We start from the raw sequence: 25,180 nt of genomic DNA, 5'->3' as shown, positions 1-25,180 counted from the left end.
TTCGGAACACGGCCTATATCGATCAATTTTCAAATTTGATGCTCGACAGTTTTTCTGAACACAATCAATAGGTGGGTTCAGCAGAGAAAACTGCTCATTAGTAATCTAACGTGATTGGTTGCTACTTTCAGATTCAGCAAATCAGCGTCGAATGTTACAAGAGTATGACACGATAGTTTTCTTCACTAAACGCAGCTATCGATGATCAATGGCTGCTATATGTCTTCCTGTCGGCGTGTTTCTCCTTCATTTTCTTACTTGTACCGGTCGTAGTTTGAGCTACGATTCAAGTATTTTTACTAATAATAGTTACCAAGAAATTCTTCAACAGCTAAACAAAGGTAATTAATTTACCACAATTTATTCCTTCATATTCTATAATGACATATTTTGTACGTTTAATTAAATATTTGCTTTTTCGCACGTACTTTTGTTCCGCCATGTTACACGTGGATTTTGAATTCACAAATTGGAATAATTTAACTCATTTTTTTCGTTATATATTCGTATTTTTTAAATTCTTTCTTACAAATAATGAGAGAGCGTCCCTCTGAATCTTTTATGATTATTCCAATTTTTAAAAATTTAATACTAAATTGATATAATTGCGTGAATTTTATTTCAATAACCGTCATTGAAAAAGTTCGTTATTTAGTCGCTATATAAAATATCATCGATTGCAACAATTTCTTAATATTTTTCAGAAGATTAAAATAAAAAATATTGAAAATTAAAAAAAGGAGAGAGAGAATAATTATTGACTTCTAAACTTATTTATGTGTACTTTATTTATATATTTTAGACTTGACCACTAAGTTTTTGAGTAATTATAATACTGTTGTAGATATTTAGAGAAAATGGCTAAACCAAAATCGGGGGAGAATAAGGATTTAAAGAATGTGAAGAAACAATTGCACACAATAAAAACTGGATCAATAAAGAAGGACAAGAATCCCAAGTTTAAGAATACACCAGTGGGCAATGTAGCTTTGATTAATAACTCAAAAGCAAAGAACAAAAATACACCATCTCAGAAAAATTTCCAGAAAAATAAAGATGTAAAGAATAATGCAAAGCAATTGAAACAAAATTCCCCCAATGAAGCACAAAATAAACCAGGCAATAAAAAAATTAATTTAACCCCTACAAAAAAGTTGGAGGAAAGTGATGATTCTAATTCTAACGAAGAAGTCATTAGTATCTGTAAAGAGGAGGATACATTTGAGGAATCTGATGTCGATATCCCAAACATCTTTGGAAAAAGCTTACAAGATGAATCGGATGAAGATGATGAGGACTTTGAAGAAGAAGAAGATGATGAAGATGAAGATGAAGATGATGATGATGATGATGATGATGATGATGATGAGGACGACGACGACAAAGACAAGGATAATGATCACATTAAGGGTGATCACACTAAGGATCTTAAAGATATGATGGTTAAATATGAAACTATGAACAAAAGAATTAAAAGTATGTTCGCAGAAAGAAAAAAAAAGAATGAGGATAATAAAAATAAATTGAATCACTTACAACCATGTACTAGTGAAATTAGTGATGACGATGATGATGAAGATGAAGAGGATGATAATGAAAGTGAAATGACAGATGACAGAAAGCATCTAATAGAGCTGCTTGAAAAAGCTAAGGCAAAGGCAGGAAGAAGGGAATTAGATGCAATGGGATTCGAATCAGATACAGATTTTGACAATTTCGAGAAGATTAGGCAACAAGTGGAAGATAGGCTGAATAAAAGAAATAACAATGAAGATGAGACTGAAGATGAGGATGATGATTATTATTATTATTATGATGATGATGATGATGATGATGATGATGAAGATGAGGATGAGGATGAGGATGAGGATGAGGATGAGGATGAGGATGAGAATGAGAATGAGAATGAGAATGAGAATAAGAATAAGAATGAGAATGAGAATATAGGTTTAAAGGCACTTTTAGGGAAATTGATTCCAGACGAAGATGATGATGAAGATTTTAGTGAAGAAGATGAAGATGATGAAGATGACGATATTAGTGATGAAGATGAAGATAGCGAAGAGAATGATAATGTAATAAAAATTACAAAAGAAAAAGATGTTAAACCACCTAATAGTAAAGATATTCGTAAAGGACAAAAACAAGTAAAAGAAGAGATAAAATATCAATTAACTGTTGAAAGACAAGAAGATATTGATAAAAAGACTATCTTCATTGATAATATTCCAAAAGACACAAAAGAAGCAGAAATAAAAAAAGTGTTTAGCAAATTTGGACCTATTAATAACTTACGTTTTAGAAATATTGTTCCTCAAAATCTGAAAATGTCTAAGAAAGTAGCTGCTATAACAAAGCAGATTCACCCAAAAGTAACTACAGTTGTGGTATATATTAATTACAAGTCCAAAGAATCTGCTCAAAAGGCGCTTAGCATGAATGGAAAGATATTTCAAGGAAATTATATACACGTACAAATAGTGAGTGATAAATCTATGAAAAAAGAATGGAATAATAAGAAAGCTGTATTTATAGCAAATTTGAGATATGGTATGCATATAAAATTATTGTTGATGTTTTATTATAATTATACAATAGAAAATTTAATAATTGATAGTTAATGTTTTTTTGAAAATTTAGGCACAGATAATAATACAATCTGGAAACACTTTGGTATATGTGGAGATATAGAATCCGTACATTTAGTACGTGATAAAGAAACAGGTCAAACTAAAGGATTTGGTTATATCAATTTTATAGATGAAAATGCTGTATTGTGTGCTTTAGAATTAGATGGTACTGAGATTATGAACAGACCAGTACGAGTAGAACCATACAAAATAAATAGCGCCAACAAGAAGGGAAGAAAACGAGATTGTCCAAGTAACAATGATGACAATCCACGAAAAAAATCTAAGAATAATTTGGGAGAAACTATAGCATATAGAGTAAGTACTTCATTTTTTTGATAAAAATAGAATCGATGCATTATATATATATTTTGTATTCTTTTTTTATAGGTTAAAAGTGTAACAAATATTAAAAAGCAAAAAAAATTACAGAAAAATAATGTAACCTCTCAAGAAGAAGGATCGATTTTATTTCAGGGTCAAAAAGCTAACTCCAAGAATAAAAAAAAAGAAAATAAACTTGATAGGAAAAAAAAGAAAATGGCACAAAAGCTTGCAGCAAAATCCAATAAATCAGTAAAAGTTTAAGCTAATAATGTTGCGATATATTTTAGTTTTTTTTTTTGGACGTAGTTATAAGATTTTTTATATTCAAAGACAAGATTTCTCTATCACATTTATTTAACTAGTATCCTTTATAAAAATTCAACATTTTTATAGAAGATTAAAAGTTCCCCATGAATTGGTTCAAATATAAATAACTATCAAATAGCATGTATATAAATAAAGTTTGTTCTTTGTATCATTAACTTGTATCTTTTTTTTTAATAAATGCATTATTTTGAAGAATCTTCATAATGTTTCATTAAATTGTTAATTTTACCATGTATTTGAAATGGTAATTTCTGCATATTATTGGATGCACACTTTAAACAGAAACGTTGTGTATAAAATATGCTGCATCCTAGGCATACAGTACATTTGCATATACTGCAATCAGCGCCCAAGACTAAAACTTCGCCTCTGTTTGGTAAACTGAACGGATCTTTTATAATATAACACTCTTCCAGATAAACTAATTGGCGAGCGAATGGTGGTTTTGTACCTTTGTAATCGTAACGTTCCTTTAAATAACAAAAAGAACATGTAAAATTGTCGCATACATTTGCTGCCATTTGCTGACTTGTAGAAGTATTCCATTTCATCTGTTTACAAATATCGGATTCGTCCACTGGTGTACTAGCAAGATTTTCCATCCTATAAAACAACAAGGAACACAATCTACTAGATTATTGATATTATGTTGTAACAAATTTATTTTATGCGCATAGAATTTTTACATATCACGTACATATATCACAATTTTCTATCAATATCGATTATCAATTTATTAATATATTATACAATGTCAACTAGATACTGAATAGCTACTTTGTATCTTTAGCAGAAACTGTTTCTGTTTTCTGAATTTCTTGAGGCCACCACGTGGGTTTGACAACTTTTAAATTTATACCCAATACATTAAGCCGCCGAGCACTGAGGGATTCATTAATCCGCATTAAACCTAATCCATATTTATCGATATATCCCCGAAATTTTCCTACCACATTGTCCGATTCATCGAGAATCTTCTCGTCATATGCGAGCGGTTTGTCCACGATACTATCAAACATTAAGGGCATCAAGCGCTTTCTGACCACGCCTGTATGATATGTCCGCGCAGTTAATTCCTGACCGACATAACAACCTTTGTGAAAACTAACGCCGTGCAAATAGTCACAATTGATCTCCAAAGGCAGTGCCTTTCCTGGTGGTAGATCATGTACACCTTCTCCTATTCCCAATTTATAACGAAATGCTTTGTAGTTCGCGACATTCTCAGATAAAAATACATCGGAATCTAAATGTTTTGTTATTTCACGTTTGTCGATCTGCGATTCGGCTAAAATCCTGAGACCTAAATCGGGCAATCTTGGATCTTCGTATATCATAATATTGTCGATGAACTTGCTGGCTTTACTATTTAGCGTGCCACATGGAAATATCATTCCTTCCAATTGACGCTTTCCATTTTCATCCACTGCGGGTCTATTATCATAGCGTTTAGTCGAATCAAACATTGACCAGACATTGATTTTATCGCCTATGTGTTTTATATCTACTTTTCGTCTTATACGATACATTTGCAAGTGTCTCTGTAAAGATTCAACAACTTGCAGGTCGCATTCTATATAATACATATTACTTTCTTCGGTCTTATACACTATGGCATCGTACATTACTCTGCCTCTAATGTTTAAAAACAAAGTGTAAATATTAGATGTTCCCTCCACGAGATGCTTCATATCGTTTGTGATTAATCCCTGTAGGAAAGTGGAGGCCTCGTTTCCGCTTACACGCAATATGCTTCTATCGTTCAAACGTTCTAGTATCTTGCCGCCAACTTGATTGGAATTGTGTCTAATTGCACAACTTTGATAGCTACCGATCCCTTTATTGCGCTTGCACATGTGGAAAGCAAAGCGATTAACGCAAGTGGTCATCGTGGCAGACATGAATTTTTAATCTTTTATTTTCTAAAATAGCATCCAATAAAACCGATAAGATATCCTAACCTCTGAATTCCTCAAATTATTACATGCAATATAATTAAGTATAAAAATGTTTAATCTTACATTTATATAGCAATTTTTGATCACGTATATTCCAAGTATGATCGCATATATTCCAATATGATTTGACAATTTGAAAATTCCATTCGCCTTTTTGAAGTATAAATCAGCTGATCAACAATTCCAAGGTTATGGTGCCCGTATTGAAGAATGACATTATCGACTGTTTTTATTAATATAAGAGTGTGTTCAAAAATTCTACTCGTGAAATGGAATTGCATCCATAATGTCGAGACAGTTATTATCGATTTATAACAGAACGTGAAAAATGTATACAGATGCTAATCAAAACTGATAAACAACCAATCATGTAAATATAATTTTTAATGCTCAAAATATAGATTTGTGAAAAATAGAAATAAAAAGATTGAAAAATGCTTTTATTGCGTGCAATAAAAAAATTTATAAATTTAAAGTACATACATTACGATATAAAATAAGATTTAAATAGATATTTTAAAATGAAGAGTTGAAACATATCGATAGAGTTAATATCGATTTATAAAAGAATGTGAAAATGTGTAGATACAAATATTAATCACGATAATTTTCTCTCGAGATGTATGGTAAATAGAAAAGAACGCGATGTAGTTTTATTTAAATGAAACTAATAACAACAATCAGTCGTAGCGTATAAAAAAATTCGCCGACCTATCGCGCGTTAACGAATGTGTCATTCAAATTTTCAATCGCGCGAAAGCTCGCGGCGTCATGTCATACGTTGCATGTGGTACGATATGAAAATGTGATCGTAGATCAAGGATTAAGGATTAGGTTAGTAAAGAAGAGACGAGAAGAGAAAGCAGTAATAAATTCGTTACAAATATTAGAGACATATAACAATTGTTAAGAGTGGCATATTATTAGAAGCATCGTACATTAATTAACGTATGTGATTATTAACTTTATATTCTTTCATAATGTAACAAACTATCAATTATAAAGATGATTTTTGTCATCAAAAATATTACGAATCGCGCGCATAATTGAACAGTATGGAACGTAAATTGTCGAACGCCTGTAGTAATAATTTAACAACTTTTAAATTAATTAGGCTCAATAGATCATTCTTTTGATTTGTATTTGATACTTTAACAACTTTTTTCTTTTTTATTTATTAAATGCGCATCAATAAATATAGAAAGTGACGCATATTTTGTATTATTTATCACGTAAATTCAACATCAGAAGTCTCATAAAGTCATAAGATAGATTCTCATATATTAAATCATATATTAAATTGACATACGCGTTAGCAGCATTTCTGGATTACGCGACCTATTAAAATATCATTATATTATTATATTATACAGCAGGGATTAAATTAAAATATGGGTTGTAATGAGTTAATAATTAGATATACATATGTATCTGTACGAATTTTTTTTCTTGTAGAAAAAAATACGTATTGAAAATGGTGAATTAAGTGCTGTATTTCACATTATAAATTTGTTGGAAAGTTGTTATATAAAAAGAGAGAAATCATGAAGATCCTTATTATGCTGTTTTAATTAATGAGAATATAAATTACATCTATTTATTAGGCAAAGTTAGTGCAATGTTAGTGCATCATCCTATGTATATAACTATGTATATAATACAATAATGTGTAAATTATAATCCAACAGCGATCAAATTTCTCCCAGTTATTATACATACATATATGAAATAGATGACTTTAGGCTATGGAAATACGAGAAAATAACAGCGATACATTATGTGGTGAGTAAATTTAGTTATTATATTTGCATGATATCGGTTTGCAATTTATTTTTAAGACAATTTTCATATTATAATGTCACAATATAATCAGGCTTTCTTTATTCTAATTGATCATGTAAATGCTTTACTCTATGGCTAAAATTTTTGAACTCATCTTTAAAAAGATTTCAGAGTTGTCAATCAGTTACCTAATTTCAAAAATGAGTCAAGCTATCAAATTGAATACTTGATATTGGAATATGTGATCAACTGCCATATAAAAGAAATATTTAAAAAATTTATATTTTTATGCATTATATTATTACACATAATAATATGTAGGAATAAATAAATAAAATTTTAGGACATTTTTAATATTCATCTTATTGATTATATGCATTTTTTTCGTAAAAAACTTTAATTGGAGCTAACAATCAGTAAAAAATAACAATTATGTACTACTTCTGTTACAGATCATAAATGTTTTGTAATAGAAAATGATACTTACATATAAAAAAATATAAAAAGATATATACTTTTATAACAAACTTTTCCACAATTTAAATTTATAGATGTTGACAATCTAATCTCTCAATATTTTAACTTATTTAACAAGCAATAAATTTTAATAAGCTCTACTGTTTTTTTAGAAGCATTTCTATGTGATGTGCATTTTATTCACTTTCTTTATTTTAACAAAAAAAAACAATGGTAATCACAATTAGATATCAATTGCTTGCATTTAATAAGACGATTGTTTTGTAGTTTTCTGTTCTGTTATCAGGTTTATTTTATGCCTCATGTTTAATAATCATTTCACTGTGATATATATTTATGGTGATATAATATTCTGCAAAGTGTGATACAAGAAATTATTAGTAGAAAATATATTTCACAACATTTTTCTGAGTAATAATAACTGTGCAGCTCATATTAATGATTTTTTGAAATATTATTTTGATAGTTGATATTTCTTCTAACTAAAAATTTAACTATTCTGAGTTATTCTCTATCTCAATTTTATCATTTATTTAAAGTAAATCTCACTTCAAGATAAAAACAGATTAGAAGTTTTAAATACAAACTTTTTATGACAAATTAGATAATATATACATGTATTCAATTTATGAAATTTTATAAAGCGTGAGAAGATGAAAAAAAGAAATTTAATATACATTGATATTAAGATGTAACGTTGCGAGTGTAGGATTTATACTGGATTGGTGGCGTATTAATCAATATTAGTTGCAGTAAATACATTTAAATATAAAATCAAATGAATCATTCACTATTTTAATAAAGATATAATTTTATAAAAACAATTTTTGGAAAATTGAAAAAGAACGCACTTGCGTTTTTTTTAAACTTAGAATTACAAGAGTGATTTTAACATAGAACTATAAGGATAAAATTCACAATTTTCAATAAACAATATGACAGATAATTGTGCAATGCAAAATTTAAAAATAATACATGTATACATGATAATATATTACTAATCCATTGACATATGACATATAACCAGTCTTTGCGCACATTTGTCACTGATCTTCCAATTCAGAAACATTGTTTCTTATATTTGCTATGCATGAAATGTGCCAATGGTGACATGTTAATTAATATTAAATTGCACAGTAAATATATTTGAATATAAATTGATTTGATATAATTAAATGAATCGTTTGCTACTTTAAAGATATTTTATGAAAACAATTTTTGGAAAATTGAAAAAGAACGTACATACATAAGTTTTTTTAACTTAAAAATACAAGAAAGATTTTAACATTGAATTATTGTAATGGAATTTTCAATAAACAATATGTCAGATTATTATAAAATATGAAACAATTTTAAAATAATATATGTATATACGATGAGTATATTGTGCTAATGTTAATCTAGTGACACACAACCACTCTTTGCACATATATGTGTCATTGATCTTTCAATTCAAACGATGCTTCTTATATTTGCTGTGCAGTGTGCTAATGCTAAATATTAACAGTCGAAATCTCTCGTGGAAAATTCACGCATGATCGTTTATATTCAATAGAATAATGATTCTTAAACTTTTAACATATAAATTATCTCGCAATGTTACAAAATGTAGTTTGCATTCAAACATAAAAATTTTAAAATTTTTTATAAAAACATATAAAAGTGTTATACATTGTTTCAATAACGCAATGTGGCGCACAAATATTAATAATAAGAAATAAATAAAATTTATTGCATAATTTTTTATATATAATAAAATGTATTATATTTTATTTATTTATATATATAATAAAATTTATCATATATTATTTATTATATATTTCTAAAAAAAGAATAAACTTAAATTTGACGTTTTTATACGATTTTTCTAGATTATTTTTCAATTAAACTCGTTCTTCCATGTCTTTTACTCACACATATATGGTTTAGGGAAATCCCTAACAGCATATATATATATATTTATCTTTGCCACGATGTATGTCAGGCTGTGTAATATTTTTTCTTCTTAAAAACCATGATTTAAATTTACTGCTATAATAAAGAGCAGTCCCGTGTAAATACAGTGTATCATATAGTCCTATATAACTACATCACCGCCATTAGGAAGCGCGGCGTCGTCGTCGTAGGCATTGTCTTCCCTCTTTTATACAAACGATTCGTATACAACCTGGTTCGATCGAAAAGATCGGATGATACGGGATTATACGCCAATGTTATTTACAGCCGACGATCCGTCACGAAAGGAGATTCTTGGTCGGAGTATCCTCCCGGCGGAAGTACTTTATTATTGCACGATAATGTCAATATTATTGAGACGCGACTGTAAGGGTCGCATTAACCATCATGTTCAAATTACAATTAATCTACGAGCTAATGGTTACATCGCGCTCTTCGCTGTTCTACATCACGCTATATCTATGATAAGAGGAGACTGGCCAGAACGTACGCAATTTGTTATTGCTTTGGCTACGATGTGTAATAATATGTTAGTGTAGAATATCTTCTTGTAGAAATAAATGTTACAAATGTTAAATTAATATTACAAACAACGGAGCGAATCCCGATAATCTCACCGTGAAAAGCTTGTTTAAAGCGAAAACTGCAGATGTAATGAACCATGCACGCTCTTTTTTTGTTCTCGTTTACTTTGTTTGTAAAAGTTGTTGAAGTTTGCTATTTCATTCTCTACTAATTGCGGCACCCCAAAGCAGAAAACCAAATACAATGTAATACATTTCCCGTAAAAATAAACTTTAAAATGATGCAGGCAACATTGAATCAAACTGGAAAGCAAAACGCGTCCGTGCAACAAAGAGTAACATTGTTCACGATACGCTTTGCACATTAGCAAACGCTGCTCAACCGTCGAACTGTTTCAAAGGAAAAAAAAAACAAAACGGTCGCAATTAATCTTGTTTAAATAGAATCTCATTTGCTTTTCACAATTTTTTTTCAGCTAAATATTTCAAAGATTAAGAAAACATTAATCGCTGTCGTAATGCGAGGAATCGTGTTCCATAATAAACTAGCAGGAAAAATCGTCTGTGACATATAGATGTTGAATTATGCAAACGTGCCGTTGATGTTCTTATGAATAGCGACTTTATTTACTCTATGAAATTGCGCTGACACTTTTTGCACGTCTTATTTATTCTTAAATGAGTTTGTATCGCGTGCTTTTTTACGGAGTGCGACAGTTTCGAGAATAAAATGTCTCTTTAATCAGAGCAGAAATTCTGAAGCATTTCTTAGTATGTGCGCTTCTTTTATGTATCTTTTGTTATAATCAAACAACTTTTTACTTTTCAGTGCCTGATGTCCACTTCATCCGTTGCTTGATTCTCCAGTGTACAAGGTCTATGAAATTCCTGGCCCCTTTCATGCAGCCATTTGTTTGCCACTGTAAGTAATAAATACAAGTTGGAAAATAATAAATAACACTTTGAACAAAATAATTAATAACGCGATTCGAGAAAGATATAATAGATGACGTTTCAATTATATATACCCCATTTAGATCCCGTAAGTACTGGACAAGCTGCGTGTCTGGTTTTAAAATCTCCCTCGCCGTTAGGCTTAAGATTATACCAAAACGCCGCGCTACCCTTCCTTGGCCAAAGCGATATATTAATGGCAGTGAATACGGTACCTCCTCCTTGTTCGACATCGCTCATCTGTTAAAATAACGAGACAATCGCGCGTGATTTCGTGCTCGTCAGCTTGCACAGAATTGCACAGAATTGCACAGAATTAGATGACTTACATAGTATAGAACCGTTGCGATTCTATTGCCCGTCCCAAGACTCTTGAACGCATTCGTCTCTTCTTTCTGTATACGTAAAATTAAAAATCAAACTATTAACTTGTCACGACACTACGAAAAATAATATACCGCTCTTCGATGAGATCAACTTACCCTGGCAAAATCAAAATGCGGTTCATAATGACCGCCGATACCGTAATTGACAACTTGAAGCTCCTCAGCAGTTTCGATAGACATACTCGTCATATGTTCTACGCGTTTGCTCACTGCCGCTACGTGCTTGTGCTCGTGTTCTTGAAGCCACGCGCTTTTGCTGATTCTGTAATTCGCTATCTCTAAGGCACCAGTCTTGTAATTTTGCACTGTGGCGCGCTTAAACTGCAACAGACGCAATTGCATTATTCGAGAGTAATTATATTTATATATTAATAATACACACGATATCTCGGAAGAATCGTTGTACTAGTTTCAGCGCTAATAATTTTCGAATAACCAAGTACTTACCCTAGGTTGAGCCATTCGTTTGATCGTCTCGATTTCCTCGTCGTAGATTACGTTGTGATAAACAACTATTCTCGGATCTAGATACGCTTCCTCCTCCTTGAGCGGCGCGATTTTCAGAAATGGAATTCCACGGTCGACGTAACGGCACTTGAGATTCTTCTCCACTTCTCGTGGAATAGATACCTCGCCGCGACAAAGCATTTCGTACCTCTCCCTCTCCGTCATTTCCTCCCACGTTTTCACCCTTTCCTCGGCGACAGTGAAGTTCTGCAAGCACGATAACGAACTTTACGAACGCTCGCGCAAATGGGATTTACCTCTTAGAGCTCTTTTCGCATCTTCGAAAGTAATGGTCGACGAGAAGTTCTCCGTTGTTTAATGATATCTTTCGCGATAATCGTGATAAGTTAGTTTGTTACAGTAAATTTAATATAGTTTTAATAAAAGAAAAAATTAGTGATTAATAAATCAATGTAAATCTCATCTAAAATTGTTTATTCTAGATTAGTTACTTTTCAAAATTATTTATTTTCAATATCTAATGCCTAGTAATAAAACGGTTTTCCGATTCTGATATCTCTTGTTGAATTTTACCTGTTCAGGTATCGCTGTGTCGTCTTGCCCATCCTCACCTCGCTTCTTCTTTGACTGGCTGGCCTTGCTTTGAATCTCCTTTTGATAATACGCGCGATTTCCCAACGCTCTCTCGTGTGTCGGGACCAATTCCAACAACTCGTTCGTCATACTCAAAGCACGGGCGACATTACCTAGAAGGATGATAAAGACGGAATAATATATATGATGTGTGTTACTAGCAAGGTAAACGATGCCTCTTTAGAAATTTTTCCGCGCCATGTGATACATTGACATGCATAATTTATTGTCAGAACCTTGCATGTACGTCGAAAATGCCAGGTACTCCAAGATATCGGGCTTGGAAGTAGTAGTGGCGTTTTGCTCTTCCTGCAGACGATCCATAGCTTCCTGCATCCATAATACCGTGTGATAATAATCGCGATTGTGATAAGATTGTCGGCCTAGTTCGAAGCAATCGCTTGCTGAAAAATATAGAATTATATTATAGTATGTAAAAAGAAAGTGTATAATGCGATAAAAAGGAAAAATATTTCCATGTGAAAACAATATATTCTATATATTTTTATAAATCTTATATTTTATTAAGTGCGTTTCGCACACACTAGGCAGTTTGCGAGGCATTACGTTCCAAGTGCGTACTATTGGATTTCTCTCCATTCGCAGCAAAAAGCACGCGGCATACTGATGCTGAAAGTTAGTCCGCTAATTAATTTTCCTTCCGCAAAGTGCTCCCTTTTTATCTACTGATTTCCATTACAAAACTTTAGCTGATTATATACTTTTTTCATATCGTTAAGAGCAGTGTGTTATGCAATTTATTCTTATGCGAATGATAAGACTTTAAATGAGATTCTTTTTCATTTAAAGTCTTGTGTCGCGTGAACTACCCTCCCATTTCTAACATCAGGTTACAGTGAAGAAAATTTGCGAATTTTCACGGGAATGTTACGATAGTTTAAAAAAAAAAAAGTTTTCAACATTCAAAAAAATTACATCTTTATCCGAGGATCTAAGATCCTCTGATTAATCATCTTTTACGCAAATCGTTTTATATTCGTTTCTGATTTAAAGGAGCATTTGAAAGTATAAAATTCCGGGACATCTTTGTGATATTCAATTAATAATAGTTTAATTTAAAAAATGCTGCACATACCAGTTAGACCGGTACTGTATTGCACCCCATTTAGAACGCCTCTCGCAACTTGCGCGGTTTCGAGCTTGTACGTATCCTGTAATCTCATCAAAGCGACTGCAGCACCATTGAGGTCTTCATCGGTCGGGAATTTTAGATCGCTCCTAGAATTCGTGATGTTTGCTACGAAAGACTTGCCGACGTCTTCGGTTATCAATTCTTCGACCTTTTTCCAGTCGGTGGTCAACCGTTTGACCAGCAAATAAGCGTTTATAGGATTCGACAGGTACTGCTGAATATTTCTGGATGCCTCTTCGTGTTCCCTCGCGTAATCCTCTACGTTTCTAAAAGAAAATATTTGCAATTAGTTTGCGCGGTCAATGTTTTTTAATCTCTCCTCTCTCTCGTTTCCTTTAGACTAAATTAGAAAACAGTTTGCTGTCGCGCATAAAAGTAAAGCGCGTAAAAGAGCACGCATAAAACGAAAGAAAGAAAATAGAGGCAAGATTATTAAATGTAATTATGTGTCATATAAATTTATCACAGATGTAATTATAAGTATGAAAGTGGGAATTTAAAAATACTTTTAATTATGTTACAAATAATAAAAACAAGTTTTAATTTTAAATTTAATTTTAATTTTAATTTTAATTTTAAAAATTTATTTTAATAACTTGTAAAATCTTAATAACGCTTATAATCAGCATATCATTATATCATGAATCGTTTGACAAATCTTTAGACTCATTTGTGTGTAAGAGATTTATTAAATTATTTAGTTGATTAACGTGGTTAATCAAACAGACAAGAAAATCACCGGTTTATCCTTCCGATATCACTGCATTTACAACTATACAAAGGGATTAAGTGTAAATTCAATCGAACAACTTGCACAGGATCTAATGGCGCGAAATAATTTATTAGGCAGTTGAAGCCTTCCTAGATTATTCAGCGGATCTCTCTTTGCACAATTCGCGTAACGTTAGCTACATGCAACGTGTAAAGTGCCACGACGCGCAAATTTTAGCTGAATCAGTCTCTAAATAGCGTGGAATTTACAGAGAAGCTTCTATAAACACGCTCGCATTGTATTCGCTAATCTCTTTATACTTTATGCAGGGAAATAATCTATGTTATTTTCTAAAGTAATTTTTTTTACGTTTTATATTTCACTTCCCCCTTTCCACTTTAATTTTTCAAATTTATTTACCAAATTATAAATCGAAAATTATTTTTGACATTCATGTCGAGCAAAAATAATTAAATTCTTTAATAATCCATGGATAAAAATATACATATCCTGCATATTTATTTGAAAATGTCAGCGAAAATAAGATAAACAGCAGATGCAATAAAACTAATTGACATTTTCAGCGTACGAGAGAGAGTCGAATTTTGTTTATATATGTATTTTATCTAAAAATTAATTAATATTTTTAATAATCTTTTTTCAACTCGCTTCTTAAAATATATATTTTAAAATTATAAATAAATAAAGTTCAAAACAAATATATGATAAAGACAATTTTTTTCTTCTAGTGTGCTTTTTCTCAAAAAATTGAGAGACGAGAGGTAACTTCTTATCTTTGAGAAAGGAAGAGAGATGAGGCACGTTCGTCGCAAATCGCCGTCCAATTACAATTGGAACGTGCTACGATATCGTGATATCAACTCTGTGGCGAACGACGGAGACGTTTCCGACACCTGGCGACACCATTGTCCTCGATGTCGCACAACGGCGAGGAATGTCCTTTCAAAAGAGGGAAAGAGACAACTTATCTCGAGTCGCGAATCTCTGAGAAGCAGATGCTTTCCCGTCGATTCCTTCTCGTATTTAATGTATAAAGCCGAGACGAGAGACCTTTTCTCAATACAAACGACGAGATCTGTCTGAACGACCAACGTCGTTGAAGAAGAAGTACATCGGTCATTGTAAAAGAGACATACGTCAACTTTCTTACGAACGAGTCTCTCAGGAAAATTAATGAAAAATTTTCTTTTTCTGAAAGTATGTTGAATAATACATATCTACAAAAGATATTCATAATGAAAATAGATGGAAAATAGATTCTGTAATAATTTTTGAAAAGCGAAGCGATATCAATTTAAACATTTATTTTTCAAAGAGACAATCGTAATGATAGATGGATGGCATAACGAGATTACTTTCATCTTTAAAATAAGTCAAAAAGCATGAGTGACACTCATAACGAGATTACTTTCATCTTTAAAATAAGTCAAAAAGCATGAGTGACACTCAATTTATGTAATAACATAGATTTCTAAAATACTTCACAATTTTTATTTGAAATAAATAAAAAATAAGCATGAGTGACACTCAATTTATGTAATAACATAGATTTCTAAATTGCCTCACAATTTTTATTTGAAAGGATATTAAATATTATATAGAGATCTGTTCCATTTAAATATCATATCATCCAAACCAATAATACACATATATGTACATATTAAATGTGCTTCTTTTTGCTTCTAGAGCGCGAGATTTTTGTAATGAAACCAATTGTAGTAAATTGATGAGACAAAAAGCATATCCCATCGCCATATGGATCGACAGGTTGGTCGTTAACCAGAACCGGGGTATATGACGAGACACAATATAAATTACGGGAATTAAACACGGCAGGTGTGCGTGACTTCGAACGCTTCTCTCTCATCTCGGCGACGTGCACCTCACATCTGACATTTGCAGCTGTTACGAATTTCGAGCGGCGCTCGTTACAATCGAGCCAGAATAAACGTGAATTGTCAATATCCGCTTCACTGTTCATAGATCTTAATTCCCGAAATAGTCATCCAACTGCATCGCGGTGAGCGACAGCATATATGAATGTACACAGAGAATACAGTGATCTTGATAAATATATATAATCAGAAGCATATCTTCTTGCAAAAAAAGATTGCAGTTTCAAATTCTTCTTTAAAATATTAATACCTTTTTTTTCAGATATGAATAATCGAAATAGAGGAGAAATTTTAGCAAATTCTTCATACTTTAATTCATTTGTGAAGCAGTGAAGAAACTCTTATAAATTACATCGAGATGTAAAAACTTTGCACGATATAGACTAAAAGAGAAGAAATTACGTGCCGTTTTCTACATGTCAAACGTGTGGATAATTTTACGTACGACAGAATTAATCCGTTGAAGAAGAAATTATCAAAGCACGTATACGTCGTATATATTTCGCTGACGTAACGTATCCGATTTGAAACGTCCATTATATAAAGAATGTTTTACGCGTTAACGATTAAACGGCACGTCGATACGACACGAAAAGAGCTTTATTAAAAGCGGAATGGAGCTCTGCGCGCGGCATCTCCTGTGAAAGACAGGTACGGTCTCAATAACGATAGTTCTTTGTATCGCGCAGCACCGAGCCAATAACGAAAGCGCCAACGCCATCTCCGCCTCGTTAACGCGATTTTTCATCCCGTTCCTCTTCTGGCCTTGCCGGGCCTTGCCTATCGTGTCAGCTCCGAGTTTTCGCAACGTGCATCGCCGACGACAGATTTTAATTAACGATACGCGCGGTCCGCGCGTCGCGGTGGCGACGTCCACGTCTCTCGAAAAAGATGATCGGTCCACGGACCGATTTGTTTTTCTTTCTCTCTCGTGCTTTTTTGCGTCCCTCGACCCCCTTCGAATGCGGTTCATGTCGCGTCCATCAACAACGCGGGTGCTTCGTTTCGAGCACCGTGCGATACATATATGTGTATATATATACGATATACGAGAGCATACGTACGAGCCAGCTTCATCAAATTTTTCGTTTTTAATCTCGTAACAGATAATTCTTTCATCTAGCGAGACTCGAGTCAAAGTTCCTTCCTTCTTAACGTCGTGGTATTTTTCGAGCGGATGAAAATAAAGAAAGTCGAAACACAAAGGGATGTTAAATGCAAGCTTCAAGATTCGCTCTATTCTGGAATTTATTCTTTGCAACTCGGACTTGTATCGCTTCGTATTTCACGTAAAAGACAACCGGGACGAAATATAAATGTATTTGTCATAAAAATTTTAGCGTAATTATTATTAAAGCACGCGCGTTTCCAGTTAAATTCGCCCGCAAAAGGATCGCTGTGTATTTCTCCCTTTCTCTCTCCTCTCCCCGATCTCTCTGCCGGTACTTTAATCTCTTCTTTCTCATTTTTCATGAACAACGGGGGGGGGCGGAGGGGGGGTATGCGCTTTGTATTTGCTGCCGCCATCGCTGCCGTCGCCGTTCCTGCCTCCGGTCAGTTTCCATGATACTCTCGGGTGTTTTTCGCCATCCGCGTCACCCACGCAAATGGAATAGCTCGGTGCATACGGAACAATGCGACCCGGGAGATACTCACGGATCTCGCGGCATATTTTAGAGTTAGAGCCTGCGTTTGATGCAAAACTGCCAAGAGTCGTTGAAAGAAAAACATTTGTAAAAAACGTTACGAGGGATTTTCCCATGCGAACAAATATCATGTCTATTTCAATTCTCTTTTTACTACGCGCTCAATGATATTTTGCTCCGTAATATACTCCGTAATTACTCGTATGCTTCAAGTATGTTCTACTTGTTTATACATTCCATTATATTATTCATATTACATTCGTAAATCCCAATACTGTTATTTAATCTGTATCTGAAGTAATTATAAAAGGATATTCTTTATCCGTTTTATCGTTCGCGCTCTCGTGATCTCGCATTTGTTAAATTCATCATTGACGCAAAGCAAAGGCCAGGGGTGAAGAGCTTTCAATCTATCGGTATGATGCGACGATGGGTTATACTATCGACCTACCGCTCTTATCTCTCGGCCATCCTTTTGCAGCATTTGCGAGCCCCTCTCGGGGGCGAAACTCTCGCGAGAATAATGGCGATCGTCATTTAGTCAATTCCGATAGTTGCGCGGAACCGCGGAGGATTTGCATGAAAATGTATCGTTATGCAAAGTTACTTGGCGCAACTACGGATGCAAGTTTACCGCGAATAAAAAAAAGACTCAACTTTGCGACGCGCAAGAAAATTATTCATAAACTTTAATTTTAACGTCGTGGAAAGCTCGCCGCGACTCTCCTACGCGCGTGCTAAATGGTAGAAAAAATATTATTACATCTTTCGAACAAGAAGCAACACTCTATCGACACGATACGACTTGGAATTATCTTGAAACGTTTTTCTCGTATTTTTTTACCAATATAATTTTAGCGCGCGTAAATAATTTGATATCGTCGAGTCGGAGGGATTCGAATTTAACGTACCGACGCCAACTTAAATATAGTTACCCGCGGTCGATCAGAGAAGAGAACGGCAATCGATAACGTCGCGGTCCGCGGCGGCCGGCGGCCCCACGTGTCGCCGCGCATGCGCGTCCGCGGCGCGGTAGCGCGACGTCGCGAGCGCCGTTGCTGCCCTTAGTCGGAAACGTTTCGCCGAACGGTCGGGCGACGGGGATGAGCGAGGCGTCGTCGGCGTGCCGCTTTTCGTTCGCGTGACGGAAACTTGCCGGGAACGTTTTCGAGCGCGCGTTGTCCGGGCGACCGGACGTGATGCCTCGTAACGGCAGCTTCGAATCCGTGATGTGAGCTCCCTCGGCGATCGAAACGACGGCGAGCGCCCATCATGGCGGATCCGACGTACAACCGGAACGCGGTCAACGGAGGAGCCGCGACGTACCTAACAGATTTTCCCGAGCGGGTGCGACGTGGCTGGTTCAAATCTGCCGAGCCAGACGCGATTCTCACGTGCGAAAGTCAGTCGGATGTGTATATTCGCGTGCATGGTGGTGTCAATTGTAGAGTCGTCGGTAAAAGAGGCGTTTACGAGTGGCGTTTTATGATCGTCGCGACAGGTAAGTGAGCGGTTTCGCCAAGTAAATAATCAAACATCGCGTCACGTTACTCTCGTCGTCTCGTTTGCTTGTTATTTCGCGAGGAAATTAAGTCGCGTGTAAATCGGATACCGCGATAAACGGTCCCGTCTGTGTCAATAAACTTTCGAGTCGGCAAACTATACACATACATGTATATATATAGTTTTTAGTTGTAAACAAAGAATACGCAGATGCGCGTTAGTTTCTTTTCTGAAAATTAAAATCTCCTAATTTACGGTAAATATCGAAACTACACGAGATAGACTAATAAATAAAATTGAACAATTTTGACGATATTTTCTCTTTTTTTCTTTCGAGTATTTTTTCTTCTCTCATTTATCATCTCGAGACTGAATTTATACGAAAATGGAGTAAAGCGAAATGGACATTTTCATTGATTAATTGACATATAATTACATTTAACGCGATATTTTTAATGCGATTATCATCGAAACCGGCCTGTGCCGATTCTCTTCGCCCAAAGGTGACAAGGAGTTACGGAACGTGGCCTTGATATCGGACGATTATCGCTCCAACTTTGTCATCGTGTTGGTGCAAGCGAACGGGAGCGAGATCGGCGCGACCAACGGCCAGGAGTGGCATAATCCTGGCGCGAGTGACGTCGAGCTTAGCAGCAAGAGACATTATTCGGTAACAATCGCGTTCACCGCCAGTAAACACGGCACGTATCGACAGAACGTCATCTTCGGCTTCAAATGTTGTCCAGTGTTTCTTCAGAGGCTCTGCGCGGATTATTTGCCGATCGAAGATTACGCACGGATACAAACGGCCACGAGTTATCAACTGTCGCAGATCCCACCGAGATGGACCGATCCGTACGAATTTTACTCGCCTTTCAAGCCGCACGCCAATCTGCGGGAGATCAAACTGTCGAGGATATATCCGTATCCCGACAAGCAAAACTTCTTCCTCGCTCAAGATATGCTGTCGGACAATCGGCTGACGCCGCAAAATTATCGGGGTCGTATGCACGAGATGATCACCGTCGAGGAGATCGCCAGACACGAGCAGCTCTCGAGATACAATCAAGTCTCGTGGTTACGCCTCGTGTCGGAGTATATATTACTCAACAACGACGGCTCCACCATTGCCAAATATACGCCGCCGGGTGAGCTCTTTGCTCAGGTGCGATTTTTTCTGGCTTTTACAAAACGTTTTTTTTTTTTTCGTCATTTTTCAATCCCCCCGCTCGTACATCATGCCATGCGCGCGAAAAGTTTGTCGTTGATGCTTTTTGCGACCGCATATTTTTCTACATAAATTTTCACACTTCCCGAATAATTTGGCCGTAGAGTCTTTTCGCTCCCTCTCTTTTATTACACATACATTCGCTTCCTCCCTTGTAAGATCGAATAAGAATCCGCCGTTTTTCTCTCCTCCAATTGTAGCCAACGCGTGAAATTTGTTGCCACCGCAGCTCCCAATCACTCGGGACATCTTGGAGGATACGCAGAGCGGCAGACTTCTACAGCGTAGCTGTAATAGCGTTCTAATCAAGCTGTGGGACAAGAATCTCGAAAATTCGAATATGGTGTTCGAAGCTCACATAGAAGACAAGTGCTCGCAGTTTATATTCGTCAGATTGAGCAAAGAATGCGTGACCCTTTGGAATTTGACGGAGCAAAGCGAGCTCAAAGTCGCAATGCGGTTCGTGTTGAGTCGCCTCAATTTTTGCGAGTGGCATTTGGCAGTAGATAGTCTCGAACATATGGACTTGGTATTCCTCAAGGACAAACATCGCGAGATGGATAATCAAATTATACACAGTTTTCTGCAAGTCGACGCCGAAAATCTACGTATACTTTCCAGTTTATTTCTGAACAAGCTATTCAACCAAGAGCAAAAGCAAGCGGTTGCCGCGATAGCATTGTCTAAGACTAAGGCTTCCTCGCCGCCGGTCCTTTTACTTGGGCCCTTTGGCACGGGAAAGACGTTCACCATAGCGCATGTACTGCGTATGCTCGTTAAAAACTCGGACAACCGGATACTTTTATGTACCCATAGCAACAGCGCCGCGGATCTCTACATCAAGGAGTTTTTCGATGTCTGGTATAAAGCGGATAAACATCAGAGACTTAAACCTATTAGAATATATTACAAACTGCGAGCATTGAATACGGTAGGTGAATAGTTGTAGGCGTTGTCTTTAATCTCTTGATTATTAAAGGAGCACGTGTAATTTCTCAATTATGACTTGGTTATGCTTTACGATTTAGATACATCCAATTGTGCAACAGTACTGCTTGATGGACGAACACGGTCGTTTTCGCGATCCAGTCGAAAAGGATTTTGAGGACTGCAGTCTAATAGTGACTACTCTAGCAACCTCTAGTTGCTTGATCAGTCTGAATCTGTCTCTAACTCATATAGTTATCGACGAAGCGGCCCAAGCCATCGAGTGCGAAGCACTCATAGCCCTGACCTTGGCGAATCAAAATACTCGTTTGATCCTGGCAGGTGATCAGATGCAACTTGCACCGGAGATTTACAGTGTACTAGCGAGCGAACGAGGATTGGGCGTTAGTCTCTTAGAGAGGATGTACGATTTCTATCCGCCGGAACATCCATGTCGGATACATCTGTGTCAAAACTATCGCGCGCACGCGGACATAATCAAATACACGTCCGAAATGTTTTACGAAGGAATAGTTAAACCCGCCAACACGGAGCTGCTCAAACATCCGACTATGAAACCATTGACGTTTTACGCTGTTCGTGGCCAGGAAGAGCAGGTATATAGATTATTTACGAGCGCCAGCGAACCAAGAGATTGCGGTCCAATCAAAAATAGAATAAATATATCTTTGCAATTTTCATTTATTGTCCAATTGTCCTGTAATTGCCGCTTATATTGTCCGTATGTAGATCACGCGCAATTATTACAATAACATAAAAAAAAAATATTCCACGATAGATTTAAAAAATCAGATTGTTTTTCCTATATTTGAAAGATGAAATTTATGATTTTTTTCTTCTTGTCCGAAATATCTTTCGATTGTACTAGAAAATAAAAAAGCTCGATTTGACATTTATCGATTTATTATCGACAGACAGAATTTTCCACGGGATATCAAAATGTTATGGAGGCGGAAGAGCTGGCAAATCGTGTCCTGGAATTGAAAAACACGTGGCCGACGGAAGAATGGGGATCATACAAAGAAGGATCTATCGGTGTTTTATCGTATTATCATGAACAAGTGCAACGGGTGCGAATCGAGTTGCGCAAGCGCCAGCTTTTCGACGTGTCCGTCGAGAGAGTATTGAATGTCCAAGGCAAACAATTCACCGCGGTTTTTATCAATACAGTCCGGACAACAACATCCGATAGGTATCGATGTTACAATAGACCACAGACGCTAGAGCACACTTTACATACACCGTGGAATTCAATATCGACAAGAAAATTTCCCGTTGTTACAGGTTCTCCGCTGAGACGAAAGTCAAAGACTACGGTTTCTTGACGGATTCACGTTTGCTAAACACTGCTCTGACAAGAGCGAAATGTCTCGTAGCGGTTGTCGGTGATCCGGTCGCTCTGCTCACCATTGGCTCCTGTAAACAGCTTTGGAAGAAATACTTGGAAGTGGCCGATCTATACGGAATGGACAGGAAGGAATTGCAGGAGCATCTGAACAAGGTACCCAAACTCCAAATATCACCACTGAACCCGCACGCGAGAGAGTTTGTTCCCCAAAGGCCGCCCTTGTGCATTGTTCAATATATTCAAGTACCACTATGGTTTCCAGTGATTTTTCCTCCTCATCCGCCAATGTAATGAAAAATCGTGAAATTCACGTAATTTTATCGAGATGATCGTTTCGACATCATGTCATCACTACATATTTCATGGATCGAAACGTTTACATTTTACTACTATTTTTATCGTCTCACACGATTATCTTCGATCGTATCGGCCGTCGCAAAACGAACAAGTATCAAGTTGCGTGTAATTCTTGTAATTTCTCATCTTTTCATTTGTCTGATTGCGCGAGTGAGAGTTTTTGCGAGCACAAATCGTATAAATTCTGTTTATTCATATGTATCAAATTTCACACTACGAGTAGGGTAGTGATCATAGAGACATAAAGGTATAAATTCCATTTCTTTTTGCTATACGAATGACTCATGGATTTTTAAGAAAATATATGTGATTTATATATACCTCGAATGTGTGTGCGCGTTTGACAATGTATTTGAATGTATTTAAATATTGTTTTCATGTTTAAACCAGCATGGGCATAATTTTTCATTTTCATTATACACAGCGAAATATGTACAAAGAGAGTTCTATACGACTATGTATTTAGCAGCGAGAAAGAGACTTTCTTCAGATCCAACATCCACAATTATATAAGACACGATGTTTTTCTTAATAAAAAGAATATATATTTTACACAATTTTATTTTTATTTAGGAAAGAGAAATAAAAGCATAATTTCACATAAAAAAAAAAACTCGAATTACTTTTCCCTTTCGATTTTACACGATTCCTGCTACCTACATGACGAAAAGATTCGTGTTTACGATAATATCTAAATTATAGCGTATTAATTTTCGTATTAATAATGCGATGTTATATGCACAGAGATAGTATACGCGACGGCGACAGGTACGGGTCATTGAGATACGCCGCTCTATTGTCTGATGCCTAAAGGCAAAGCACGTAGATCGTGTACATGCGAGTACATATACCGCGCATCTTTGTGGATGCCATTACATCCCCAAGTACTCGATACGTAATTCGATACCGCGACTTGTCGACCTCGAATCTCTGCCGCTGTTGGCGATATTATCTCACGGAATATCCGTATGTTGACGCTAATTGAACAGATTTCTCAAAGAAGACTCTTGTCACGTGCCCCTTAGTTTTAATGGAAAAAATGTTAGTGCATGCACGTGCACACTTGTTTAAGTCAAATAATTATATTAAAATTCAGCGTAATTCATGATAAAATTGCACGAAAATTTTATAATACAGAAAGAAATTGTTATTTTGCGTGGTGAAATAAATTCCGTGCTCAATTGTCGAATACGTAACTCAATATCAAAGTTTACTCGCGAAAATAAAATAAGTTTTGTTGAAAAAAATCTTAAATATTCAGCATTATCATGGAAAATATCACAACCATTCGGGGATCGAATTTCACGCGGGGCATACCGCACGATCGATTCCTCGATAGCGAATGCTGCGAAAAGGAGAAATATTATCGGAATTCCGTCGATAATTCCAATCGTGTTTCCTCTAATTACCGGAAAATTAAATCTAGAAAGATACAGCGCAGTTATATACACACAGTAAACACGCGAATGCGTGCGCTATTCTTTTTATTTTCCGACTTTCGGTCAAAGCGAATATGTCAAAAAGATATAATTTCGATACAATCGCTTTTTCCAAAAACTATTTGTAACGCTTTTGTTTACATTTCCCGGAAAAAGAACACGTCTGTAATTCGAAGCTTCAAAAAACTAGGGAAAATCTATAAAGCGGTGGTGGATGTGTCCAATTTTTAAATCGTCTCGTCGTTTGCAAAATTCGTTAACGTAAAAATGTTCATCTCTTTTACCGCGAAAAAAGCGCAGCGCGAATATGCGCTCTCTATTTTTATGTTCACGTCCGCAAACACATTTATAGATATCTATAGCATCGCGGTGCCTTTAGTAATAGAAATCGACGATTGCAACGTCGATGTGGCAATTAATTAAAAAGTAACGAGTATCGGTTAAATGAGGACACCGAGGAGGATTCGCTCCTACGTCCGTCTACGCGAATTGGCGATAATAAAAACAA

The 25,180-nt window shown here is 35.4% G+C and overlaps 4 protein-coding genes and 1 long non-coding RNA gene across 5 annotated transcripts in view; 3 read left to right on the top strand and 2 right to left on the bottom strand.

The window, feature by feature from the left end:
- The first annotated feature begins 176 nt into the window (after nt 1-176).
- LOC105248942 (nucleolar protein 12) lies at nt 177-3,412 on the top strand. Its single transcript, XM_011254044.3, has 4 exons — nt 177-341; nt 845-2,550; nt 2,641-2,948; nt 3,021-3,412. The coding sequence occupies exons 2-4, from the start codon at nt 858-860 to the stop codon at nt 3,216-3,218; spliced, it is 2,199 nt and encodes a 732-aa protein (XP_011252346.2). The 5' UTR covers nt 177-341; nt 845-857; the 3' UTR covers nt 3,219-3,412.
- A 527-nt stretch (nt 3,413-3,939) lies between these two features.
- On the bottom strand, nt 3,940-5,485 carry LOC105248939 (putative transferase CAF17 homolog, mitochondrial). Its single transcript, XM_011254030.3, has 2 exons — nt 5,306-5,485; nt 3,940-5,206 (listed from the first exon to the last, which is right to left on the bottom strand). The coding sequence occupies exon 2, from the start codon at nt 5,183-5,185 to the stop codon at nt 4,058-4,060; it is 1,128 nt and encodes a 375-aa protein (XP_011252332.1). The 5' UTR covers nt 5,186-5,206; nt 5,306-5,485; the 3' UTR covers nt 3,940-4,057.
- Nucleotides 5,486-6,082: 597 nt separating this feature from the next.
- On the top strand, nt 6,083-16,407 carry LOC105248911. Its single transcript, XR_003123296.1, has 6 exons — nt 6,083-6,190; nt 6,931-7,024; nt 10,811-10,903; nt 12,371-12,587; nt 15,037-15,505; nt 15,995-16,407. It is a non-coding gene; the product is annotated as an uncharacterized LOC105248911 (long non-coding RNA).
- LOC105248930 (prolyl 4-hydroxylase subunit alpha-2) overlaps nt 10,585-25,180 on the bottom strand; it is a 78,509-nt gene continuing 63,913 nt past the window's right edge. Inside the window, exons 4-11 of the mRNA XM_025411985.1 lie at nt 13,519-13,841; nt 12,659-12,826; nt 12,363-12,535; nt 11,769-12,035; nt 11,418-11,642; nt 11,265-11,330; nt 11,010-11,175; nt 10,585-10,901 (exon numbers count right to left, since the gene is read on the bottom strand). Coding sequence (XP_025267770.1) covers nt 10,807-10,901; nt 11,010-11,175; nt 11,265-11,330; nt 11,418-11,642; nt 11,769-12,035; nt 12,363-12,535; nt 12,659-12,826; nt 13,519-13,841 — 1,483 coding nt within the window. The 3' untranslated portion in view covers nt 10,585-10,806. The remainder of the gene's footprint in view (nt 10,902-11,009; nt 11,176-11,264; nt 11,331-11,417; nt 11,643-11,768; nt 12,036-12,362; nt 12,536-12,658; nt 12,827-13,518; nt 13,842-25,180) is intronic.
- Nucleotides 18,898-23,781, top strand: LOC105248922 (probable helicase with zinc finger domain). Its single transcript, XM_011254005.3, has 6 exons — nt 18,898-19,350; nt 19,856-20,517; nt 20,810-21,511; nt 21,609-22,124; nt 22,443-22,720; nt 22,813-23,781. The coding sequence occupies exons 1-6, from the start codon at nt 19,122-19,124 to the stop codon at nt 23,165-23,167; spliced, it is 2,742 nt and encodes a 913-aa protein (XP_011252307.1). The 5' UTR covers nt 18,898-19,121; the 3' UTR covers nt 23,168-23,781.

This window comes from Camponotus floridanus, unplaced genomic scaffold (genome assembly GCF_003227725.1).
Source record: "Camponotus floridanus strain SB8 unplaced genomic scaffold, Cflo_v7.5 scaffold107, whole genome shotgun sequence".
Taxonomy (NCBI): domain Eukaryota; kingdom Metazoa; phylum Arthropoda; class Insecta; order Hymenoptera; family Formicidae; genus Camponotus; species Camponotus floridanus.
This window is presented reverse-complemented; position numbering and strand designations above follow the sequence as displayed.